The sequence below is a fragment of the Ostrinia nubilalis genome, chromosome 5, assembly GCF_963855985.1.
Source record: "Ostrinia nubilalis chromosome 5, ilOstNubi1.1, whole genome shotgun sequence".
Taxonomy (NCBI): domain Eukaryota; kingdom Metazoa; phylum Arthropoda; class Insecta; order Lepidoptera; family Crambidae; genus Ostrinia; species Ostrinia nubilalis.
This window is the reverse complement of record NC_087092.1, coordinates 13,499,091-13,510,680: the sequence shown is the minus strand read 5'-3', so window position 1 is coordinate 13,510,680 and position 11,590 is coordinate 13,499,091. Positions and strand designations below refer to the sequence as shown.

General features: G+C 34.9%; 1 protein-coding gene across 1 annotated transcript; it reads right to left on the bottom strand.

The window, feature by feature from the left end:
• Positions 1 to 8,261: 8,261 nt before the first annotated feature.
• Positions 8,262 to 11,264, bottom strand: LOC135072150 (sulfotransferase 1B1-like). Its single transcript, XM_063966103.1, has 8 exons — positions 11,204 to 11,264; positions 10,841 to 10,946; positions 10,583 to 10,717; positions 10,047 to 10,146; positions 9,616 to 9,932; positions 9,376 to 9,470; positions 8,966 to 9,158; positions 8,262 to 8,562 (listed from the first exon to the last, which is right to left on the bottom strand). Exons 2-8 carry the CDS (start codon positions 10,932 to 10,934, stop codon positions 8,450 to 8,452), a joined length of 1,047 nt encoding a protein of 348 aa, XP_063822173.1. The 5' UTR covers positions 10,935 to 10,946; positions 11,204 to 11,264; the 3' UTR covers positions 8,262 to 8,449.
• Between the last annotated feature and the right edge of the window lie 326 nt (positions 11,265 to 11,590).

The following is an 11,590-nucleotide window of genomic DNA, read 5'->3' as shown; positions in this document are numbered from 1 at the left end:
AATATACCAGATATCAGAGTGTGATGATTGCAGTTCTTGTGATAGTGAATACGATTTTGATTTGGACAATTATTTTTTTAACCTTTCGCAAAAAAAAAAAGAACATGGGCTATTGAAAATCGTATTCCTCATTCCGCTTTGAATAAATTGTCAAGCATAATAAACGAATTTAAACCGGGAACACTACCGTCTGATGCTTTAGGTATTCATACTTGACTATTAGTACCTGGGCTAGGCGATTTAACGGACATTAATAATTTTTATTGCGGATCTCTAAAATTTCAGTATTTGAAAGAATTAAAGATACACAATTGACCTGAACTAGGTACATCTTAAAGCTGTACATAAGTTCACATTAGAATAAATTTATAGACTAGATTAGCGCTGTAGTGGTACAAATGTGGAACTTCATATAGATAACAGCATTCTAACAGAACACATGTGAACCTAATATACGCTCACCGCATTAAATTGGAGTTATAACAGTTCACATAGCCGTATTTCATTTCCACCATTTTGTTCTACATAACCTAAAATATTTACCAAATAAATCTCCAAAATTAATGCAGATTTATCACAAAATTCGCAGATAGAGCGATTGAGTTTTGGTTTCATGTTATAATTAATTACCGTAATATAATTATAATGCCAATCCAATATCAAAAACTGAAAATTGTAGATTTCCTCTCAGCCAGTTTTAAATATTTTAAAATGAATATCGCGTTTTTACAGAGGCGCGTAAATATTTTAGCTGTAAATATGTATACATTTCACGATAAAGTTGCATTCCCAATGGCATTAACATTATTAAGTATTTAAAACCCGTGTTATTATTTGCATAAATGATTATCCGCCCGAGTTGTTTCCCTCTTGGCACTCACGTACAAATACCAAACTAATATTCAAATGTGTAAATAATTTAAGACACACGTGAACTTTAGGTAGCATTGGAGTACTTTTGTCGGACTTTATAACTTTGAAAGCTGTGCATTTAGCCACTTGTTACTCTTTATTGTCCTCACGTACGTTGTATGGTTCACACTGCGTCCCATATAGTGCCGTAAGTCAGCCTTAAGTACGATGTTACTACTTAAACTGCTATTATAATGCTATTATACTGCTAATGTACAGCCATAGTGAACTTAAAGCTGTCTAATTTGTGCCCAAACTGGTTCTATAAAAGCATTATAGCAAGCTATACAGCTCGTATACAGCTGACATACACAGCTTGTGGAGTACATGTGAACGACTATTGAACTCTTAAATGGAGTAAAATGTTACTTGGGTTGTTTTAGTGAAACTGTGAGACAAAACGTTTATGTGTTGCGAAAACTAAAGCGAAAAACCTACGCTTCGCCGTGCTAGACTGTGCCTTCATCAGAACGGAGGACACTTTGAACACTTGCTTCGTAAATAGGAACTTATAAATAAATAATTAATTGTGAATAAGGTGATTTCATTTCATACTTAATTTATTAATTTGTAAAAATAGGGTACAATGTTAAAATTAATTAAAACCCTAATAATTATTACGTATTTTTGACGGTCCTTAGCCCGTAAAGTATAAAGGAAAATCTGAAATCAACTGAAGAGTATTTTAAAATAATTATTATGACTGGATAAAAAGGCTGGTACCCAGAGCCATAAAACAATAGATTATTAAGAACTAGGCCACGCCCACTAGGTTTATTCCACTTGCACCTGTAGAACGTGCGAGACAAAATGGGTTTATTCTAATTTGTACTGAAAAACCAAATTTACTAAAATCTTAGTGTACTTTCTTTATGGGAGTCTCTTGTTTATCTTAAATAATAGGTATTGTTCCCTACTTTTATCTCTGTGAATATGGCAAGAATGCAAAGTAACACGGTGTATACACATACAGGGTGTCCCGTAATGCAACGTCAAGCCGGAACTGGGTGTTGAGGCAAGTTATGCTGGTTATCAAAAAAAATATCTATGTGTCATTTTGTCAAAATAATAGGCATTTAAAAAAAAAAACAAAAAAATCTACTCCCGGTGACGGTCTTTTTACTCGTGTTGCCACAAATCTTCACTTTTTCTAATTTTTTTTTTATGTAACCCTGAATAATGCTTCTGTTTGGAATTTATTGTACCCTTAAGACTCCGCCTTTATCCGAAACTATCCGTAACTTTTAAATCAGTTTCGGTTACGGTTATGGATATTTTTTTATTTCGGATATCCGATAGTATCGGTTACGGTTACGGATATCCATAACATCCCTGGTTGGTAAGATGGCCCTCTCCGTTCCGCTCATACCTTTTAAAATGGCTTCTCCACCTCACTTAAGCCAGAAACTTGAATTTTGGGCACATTAGAATAATAATATTTAACCAAGGTAGATAAAGTTAAAAACGGGATTATTTCCAAAAAAACAAAAATTGTCGACAATTACAGCAAGAATTTACCAAGTGTTATACCATTTTGGAATCCTTACTAAATGCGCCAAATTATGACTTCACTTGCCATACTCGCGTAGTACAATTTTTTTTCAGTACAGTCAGTTTAAACTAGGCAAAATTTTTATTTTGAAATTTTTTTTGGGAATAATGTATTTTTTTCATCCAAGCTGGAGCAGCTGGTTTCGTAATTTTGATAACAATTTAGAGAAGCATTATTAAGGGTTACTTAACAAAAAAAATTTTGGAAAAAGTGAAGATTTGTGGCAACACGAGTAAAAAGACCGTCACCGGGAGTAGATTTTCTTGTTTTTTTTTTAATGCCTATTACTTTGACAAAATGCCACATAGATTGTTTTTTATATTTTTCTGATAACCAGCATAACTTGCCTCAACACCCAGTTACGGCTTGACGTTGCATTACGGGACACCCTGTATACACAATTATTATTATTATTATTTTAATACGGGTAGGGTTGCCAGGTCCAAAAACACAAAAGCCGGACTCTGTGCTTCATTTGGCCGTACATTTTACCCTAAAAGCCGGACATGCGACTGGGGGGTGCAATTAGTGAGCTCACGAGTGAGTAGGGTGATTGCTACAGTTATTGGCCCTTTAAGAGCATTGTGTAAGTTAACTTGTGTAAAATGTAACAAAACTCGACTTTTGTTTACTTTTTATATTTTATTATGAGAAAACAATATTGCTGCTATTTAAGCTAGTACCTATTTGGTGTTATACGATAAGAATTACAATAATAATTTTAAAAATATCAGAGATCACATTAAATTTAGCTATTGGCCCCAAAATCACAGTAATTGGCTCCTAGAAGTACAGTTATTAGCCACCGAAAAAAACCCATAAAAATCACTGAAACTTCACGCTTTGTAATCCTAACTCATTTTGTCTTTCCTTAAGATTAGCTAAGAATTCGTCATCAGTATCACTCTTATCGATTTCTTCATCTATCTCATCATCGTCAGTACATTCAGTTACATTGTAACAATTGTAACAAAGATATAACTGTCTCCTTCTTCTTCAGGAATATGCTGTTGCACAAGATTTATGAAAGACACGGTGACATTCAGAGCATACTAAAAGTCTATTTTTTATAAGCTTTTTGCAAATATTACAGATTTGATTGGATACAGATACATTATTCTTACTTTTTTTATTTTAGCAGTTTTCTTTTCTTCAGCTTTCAGTTTTCTGTCCTCTCTTTTATGTTCTCTTTCAATTTTCCGTTACCTTTTTTCTTTCTCGAGGATTTCTTTTTCTTTAGCTTTTTCTTCTAGAATCCTCTGATATTCTGGTTACGGTAACGGTTCATCTCGTCGTTCTCGTTCGTCTACAAGTACCTATCTCATCTTCTTGGGTCCCAGTTTTAGGGTCTTTTGTCTCTCTTTCTTTATCTCTAGTTTGAAGTTCTCCTATTTCACTCAATGTTGATTCTTTCTCCCGACTTATAGGTTCAGGTTCATCTGTAACTTCCGCTTCCAATCCATTTTGCTTATAATAAATAAATAGTCCCACAAACGATAGAGAATAAAAAAAAATTCATTGTTTTGCATTTCAGGTATTATTTGTTTTATTTTTTTAAACTGATTAAGTGTTTCTGTTCCAACTACTTATACCAACCTTAGTATACTGTGTTACCTACGGCATCTTGTAACAATCTAGGTAAAGTAAATCAATAAAAATAGTTATTGGCCGTGCATAAGTGTCAGTAATTGGCCCCCCGGCTAATTACTGATCCTATTAGGTTAGGACGTTAGTATTTTAATAGCAAATATTTAAGCGTTAAATTAACTTAATCTTGAATAAAAATACAATAAAAGTAAAATTTAATTATTGGCCACCCATGGCCAATAACTGAAATAAATTGAAACGTGGTATAGTTATTGGCCGGTCTAATTTTAAAGTTATTTTATTTCAAAACAAAGTAACTTAATCTATCTACATAAGCTACCATTTATCTCTTTACAAAAAAACAGTAAAATTACTATAACAAGCAAAAACAATTAAATTACGAACAATATTCATAAATATTTACCTTAAAATTTTGACAAGCATGCGGCTACTCGGACGACTCGTTGTCGAAAGAAAGCTTCTGCTGTTTAGAGTGCCATCTGTTCTTACTCTGACATACTACATTGGACAGCGTATTGCTCAGAGAAAGTATTTGTGTCTCTTTTCCACTCTTAATAACGTACATATGCCTGTTTATTTTTATTTTAGCCAAGGTGGCCAATAACTATGTACAGGCCAATTACTATAGCAATCACCCTACCTACTATCATCATCGGTTGCCTAACGTCCTGGTGCGTGCATGCCTTATTCTGTGGCTCGACTTTCGCCTGGCGCGGCAGCCAAATAAAAAGCCTAACAAAAGCCGGACAGGCCGGACATCGGTTATTTTGGCCGGACACGCAATCAAAAAGCCTAACTATGTCCGGCTTTATCCGGACGCCTGGCAACCCTAAATACGGGTATTATTTTATTATGTAGCATCTTTAACCGCTTGAGTCCCAGACGGCATTAATTAATGTCATAACAATTGATTACAACTGTCTACAGTATTTTTGCGTCCGGGTTATGCATAGCTTATTTTTATTGCTTTATAACCTAAAAACAAGAATAACAACAAAAAATTGTTCTGAATTTGCTTTTATGTGTAAAAAATAGAAAAATTCATATCAATGAATGTATGAAACATGAACATAGAGATGATTTAATTTGTTGCCAAATATTTTTTTTTCTTTCTTTCTTTCATTCTTTCTTATTATTAAAACATAACAAACATCCATTCAAGATTCATTCTCACAAGAGAAAAATTAAAATAGAGTCCAAATATTTATTAATAATGAAAAGTTCTAATTTCCTGTCATGTTCCATAGGAGGTTTTTTTCATAAAAATCTAACCCTATCATGCTTTCAGTATACTGGCCTTGGTAACGTCGTTTCTCAAATCCCACTATATTTTGATGAAAGCGTGCCCCTTGTTCTTGCGAATAAGCCCCCATTATTATTTATAAATATATCCCAATGAGAATGTGACGTGCATCTTGAGAGACATTCTACTATGAAGATGGAAAATTCAAATCGCTATAACTTCTTAAAAAGCAAATATTATCGATTTGTAATCGCACTTTTTTATTTACATTTGCTTATATAATCAGAATATAATAAGTTAAAACCATGCGCAAAAATAATTTTTTTTTTGTTGACCGGTGTTATCTATTGTGTCTAGATTCGCGGGCCTTGAAGGATTAATTTACTATAATTATGTTTATTCAACAAATGTTTGCACATTATTATTATCGTTATATATTTATACTAGCTTTTGCCCGCGGTTTCACCCGCGTGAAATTTAGTATGTCACAGATCGTCATAAATTATAGCCTATATGTTAATCTGGGTTATAAACAGTAATAGTTTCAACAAAATCCGTTCAGTAGTTTTTGCGTGAAAGAGTAACAAACGTCCAAACATCCAAACATCCAGACATCATGACATCCAAAACTTTCGCATTTATAATATTAGTAGGATTTAAACGGCCTTGTTGATATGCAGTTTAGGTTAGTGTCCGTGACTTCCACTCGGCATGGGGCCCACTGAAAACCAGCGTCGTGGCCTTCCCCACCGTGGGCCACGGCATATGCTGAGTGGAATCCCATTGCGATGGGCATCGCTGTTGCGACAGGATAGCACTGCTCACTGCTCAGTTCACTTTTTATTTACTTGTAATATTTATGTGCCATTTCTGTCTTTTTCTCTGTCATGTATGTGATGTTCATCGTAATAAATTTTTCTTTCTTTCTTTCTTTAAACGCCACTTGTATATTTGGGAAAACGCGCTTTACTTTATCTACACTATCTTCTATATATCTACAAATCCGTGATTTGTCTTGTGGCAACTAAATTGCGAGCGTCGGGTGATGTTTGCAGTTCGCTCCTTTATTAATTAGGTAGTTGATAATTTTTCTTTTGTCACTTTGTTTACTTTTTTTATATAAGTTTATATTTTTCGCAACAAAATTTTATTCATAATGGTTTGCCCAACTTTATGTGTATATTTAACTGTGGAAACTTAATTGGTTTATGTGTTTTCTTACTGCACCTAAATTAAATTATATTGTAACTGTATGTTTCCCAAAAAATAAATAAATAAATAAATAAATAAATAAATATATAAAAATGAAACCCGTTTCGCGTTGTCACGGCATCACGTGTGAACGGCTGAACCGATTTCGATAATTCTTTTTTTTAAATGTTTGTGGAAGTCCAAGGATGGTTCTTACGGAAAAAAATATTAAGAAAATCTCTACGCTAAGGCGGTACGAAGTTCGCCGGGTCAGCTAGTAATATTATAAAGAGGAAAACTTTGTTTGTTTGGTTGTAATGAATAGGCTCAAAAACTACTGGACCGTTTTTAATAATTCTTTCACCATTTGAAAGCTACATTACTTACGAGTAACATAGGCTAAATCTCTATAAAATGTAGGTATGAAATGAAACGCCTCCATTCTCTGCTGGCGCGCCGAGCAGAGGATGGAGGCCCCTGGAGAACAGGGGCCCCAAGCACGTGCTTGTAGTGCTTATACGTTAATCCGCCACTGTGTGTGAACCAAGTCCAGCACATTCTGACTTTTGCTTTCACTCATAGGAAACGGGAGCCTTGTTTGCTTGCCCTCGCAGCAAATAGTGCAACTGGATTTGTCAATTTCGCTTTTCTCTTGGAATGTCACGCCGTCAACCACTCCATACTTCATTTTGCCAAGGTCTTTTGAGTTTATGTGACCTAGCCGCCTGTGCCATGTAGTTACTGATGTTTTTACTGTCGCTGCCAAAACTTGCTGTGACCTTGCTATGTTCAATCTATAGACATTGTTCTCTAACATTGCTTCACCAATGCATTCATTCTGTGAGTTGTAGATAAAACAGCCTTTCTTGTTGAAAACCACTCTGTTTCCACTCGCGATGATTCTACTCACAGACAGCAAATTAGCGGTGAGGTTAGGAACACATAAGACATTCTTTACATTTACTTCATACTGCTTGTTTCCTACTGCAGTCGTAATCTGTAAGTCTCCTGAACATATTACTTGCACACTGGTCTGATTTGCCACAAGTATTTCTTTGGTTTTCGGCTCATACGAAACATTCGACAACATCTTCTCGTTTGATACTAGGTGAGTACTTTTCAGGAATATACTTTTCAGGAATGATGAAGCTTTTTTGTTACAGTTAAATCAGTAGGAGGTAATATAATGTGAGACAACGTGAAACCTACAATTCGCTAACAACCTCATTATAGAGATGCCTATTTTTATCGATATTTGTTTTTTAAATACCTGGTTTATTTTGTCAAGAACCTACGCACGATTTTCGTGGGCGTCACAAACAAAGCACTAAACTACTCTAGAATGGAAAGCATTCTAATGGATTTTCAGGAATATACTAATAATAGAGTCTTTTTGTTTCAGCTCAATGAGTAGGATGTGTTAAGGAAAAAGATCACTCAAAAAATATCAATATAATTTGTTGTAAAAATAAAAAACGAAATTGTTTTTCCACTGATTAGTGCATTTATATTGGAGTCGGTTTTATTTTTTAGTTAAAATTAATGTAATGACCTGTTACATTTATGTTAATTTATGTTTTTTTTTTATTGAGGTGAACCATCCAGATGACAACAAATGAACTTTTTGTGTTAAAACGGTAACTAATTGAATAGATAACACCAACACTTTTCCACCAACTTAGGTTTAAAGTATCAATATTTTTTATAACATTGTACAGCATTGTACCTATACATCACTACGCACTGCACGTTTGCTTCACCTGCTAACCCTTCGCGTCACTTTTGGGAAAAGGGACAGAAGCGTCCTTGCATTGAAAGTTAATTCTGTTTATGTTTTGCCCTTTTATTAGTTTGGTTATAAGTGAAAAATATAATTTGTAAAACATTCTATTTCACAAAAGAATTGTATAGTTATGATTATATCTGGTGTCGATTGTGTATGGTTAGTCGTGCCCCGGGAAACGCAGGTCGGTCCCGCGCAAGTTGTCGTCGATCCACTGCTGCGCCTGCGCCGCCATCTGCTCGTCGAAGTGCTCGCGCCAGCCGCCCGCCTTGCCTGGAACGAGTTTGAGCATTATGGTATAAATAGCAAAAACTGGGTGGTACCTATTTGAAAGACTCTAAACTATATTACCTACATAATTCACATTTTGTGGCATTCTTTTATAACAATAACGCTCAACAGGTGAAACGTAAAGGAGAGATTTAAGCTTATCTTAGTCAAGGACTAGTTTAAAATCTACCATCATGTTTCGTTTCAGCAAGATGCAGTTTCCTCATTTTATGTAAGTATCTCCGTCAATTTGTCTTCACTCGAGATAGCATCTCCCTAACTTTCTTTTTGGTCATATTAGCCATCTATCAGTTACTTCTAAGTAAAGTACCTAATTTAGATGAAATAACACGTCAACAAAAAGAACAATATGTAGAATAACTTTATTTCATTCTTAGATACTCACCCTTTCGTATAAAAGACACAGTCTTTCCTACATTCATGTCTTCAAATCCCATTTTCTTTAAGGGCTCGAAGTTTACTGACTTATTCTTCTTGAAGTTGTCAAACTTGAGGTGTTCGCTGAGAGCCCTGACTTGCGCCTCGCTTGGCTCCTTTCCTAGAAAACGTGCTACGCGGCGAATGCCGCCGGGCAGGTCCTGAGAATAATAAAATTGATTTGAAGTACTCTGGATGACCGGCAAATGTGAGTAGCGTGACGAAAACTATACTGCTTATGCTATAGAACTTCTAAGCCTTTGGGTAAGTATCTACACATCGATATTTAGCATCAGAAAAGCAGCGATCCGTTTAGACATAGATTCTATAAATATTGCCAATTTATTGTAACTGATCACTTACAACTTTCATATTTACCTTGATAAGATCTTCATAGAACAAAATAAGCAGGTTAGCGTGATGTCTCTGCCCCCAAACTTCTTTTAAGTGTTCAAAGTATGAACAATAATCCACTGTAAATGTTTAATTACGTTTAGTGTTACAAACTATATAATTATTAGTATATTGGAATTTATAATTTTACGATAATTTGAAAATAATCAGCTAATACTTTTTATTAAGTTTTCAGATAAATCTAGACTGAATCATGATACCCACCGTCACCCTTCACGAAAGATTCCCAGAACTGCTTAAAGTTACCGAAGTATCCATAGAAAGCGAAGAGCTTGTAGTGGTAATAGTACGAGACGGCGACGTCTCGCGGGTCGCGCGCCACGTACACCACCCTCGAGGTGGCCAGCAGAGACGGGGGCAGCAGCGACAGAGGCAAGTGAGACTTGAAGAACCGAGGAGAGGGACGATCTGCAGCTAAGTAGGACTTCTCTGAACTTAAGTACATTTTTATATTCTCCTCTTTATCAGCGGTCATTTCTTTAAATTTTTTCTGTGCCTTATCGTTGTAGATGATCTTTCTCCTAAAAAGGAAAATAATTGTTTATCTACAACATAAAAGATTATAAATTACGAATTAATTGTTACTTCAATATGCAGCTTAGTTAAATAAAACTGTTCGATATCTTGGTACTCACTCTAAAAACGGAAATCTGTTGACTAAAAGAACGGCCTTTGATGTTTCGTAGTCAAAATCATTTGCAACCATCCACACCATTTCTTGGACCCATGTAGTGCCTGCAAATTAAACCCGTTATTCGAATACCTATGTAGATTTTTTTCTAACAATTTCGCCATAATATTCCATGGTAAATTCATAATGTTTTAAAGCACAAACAGGCAAAGGCAGTCCGTAGCCGACCACGCAGCAGCGGCAGGCGACGTGTCGCCGCGACGCACTGGTTTCTATGTACTTCTATGAAACACCTTCAGACTACATGTCGTTAAAAAATGTGAGCGTGAAAAGGCAAGAGACTGGTTTCTCTGTATTTCTATGGCCACGTGCAAATGATGAGCGCTCGTCACGCGTTTTGCTAAGGTGCAGTAACTGCGTATGGTATTTTATAGAAACAAAAAGAAACCAGTATCCTACCTTTTCACGCTCAAAATTGTCAGTCAGTAGGTAAACAGGGAGTGAAAAAAAATGTTCAAACCCAAAAGTCACGCTTCTCACCCGATTTAGGGAAAGTCACTACCCAGACGTCATCCGGCCTGAGTGACATGTTGTATATTTTCGCTGCTTCTTTCCTATAGCCGCTCTTCAGGAAATAACCTTTGGGACCGACCCGCACGTATCCATCTGTGAAAGCTAAAACAATCAAAAGATTTCTAGTTTTTATTGACAGGGATAAATAAGATGTATGTACCTATGTATGTATGCAATATAACGCTAAACTTATTTGATTTTACATGTGTTTAGGCAAATATTTACCCGTATTGAAGGTTTTCTGTAACTCTGCGAATTCCTCAGGCTCCACATCATTTATAACGTAAGGAAAATCACTGCTACTCGTACCGTGCCTCATTTTGTATTAAATCTTAAAATATAATAAACAATTATAATAAAAAGTTTCTTTAATAAGAATATTAAGAAAGAAATTATCATGTCAATCTTGCATGACGGCAACTAAATAAATACTCATACAAAATGTAATGTAACTACTATTTAATAATATTTTATAGTTTAGTAACACACGACTAACATAATTTGATTTTCTAAACTATAAAAGAAAAAATAAAATAAAAGATTATAGTCACGAGTTACGTAAAAATATTACGGCAAAATAAGACCTACCTGCAGGGTTAGTTCGTTCGTTGCATTGTTCTAATTCACATTAATCTCCTTTTCCCTTATTTATAAATAAATTAAAAGTAAAAAAAAGTATAGCTACTTCTAGCTAGTTATAAGTTTGAACAATTCCTACATGGCGATGATATAGCGACTAATATTTTAATAGCTAATATTGCGAATAATTCGAGTAGGTAATAGGTATACTGTACTACATTACTAAAGATTCATTCAGCAAATAATATTGACAACTAAATATTGTCTACTTTTTCACGAAGTTTTTGCAGGCAATATTAATTATGCGGTACATTAAATACTCGTTGAAACAACATAATAGAAGTCTGTTATTAGTTTGAAGACGATATGTTTGCGTCTGCAAAGTTTTATATTTAT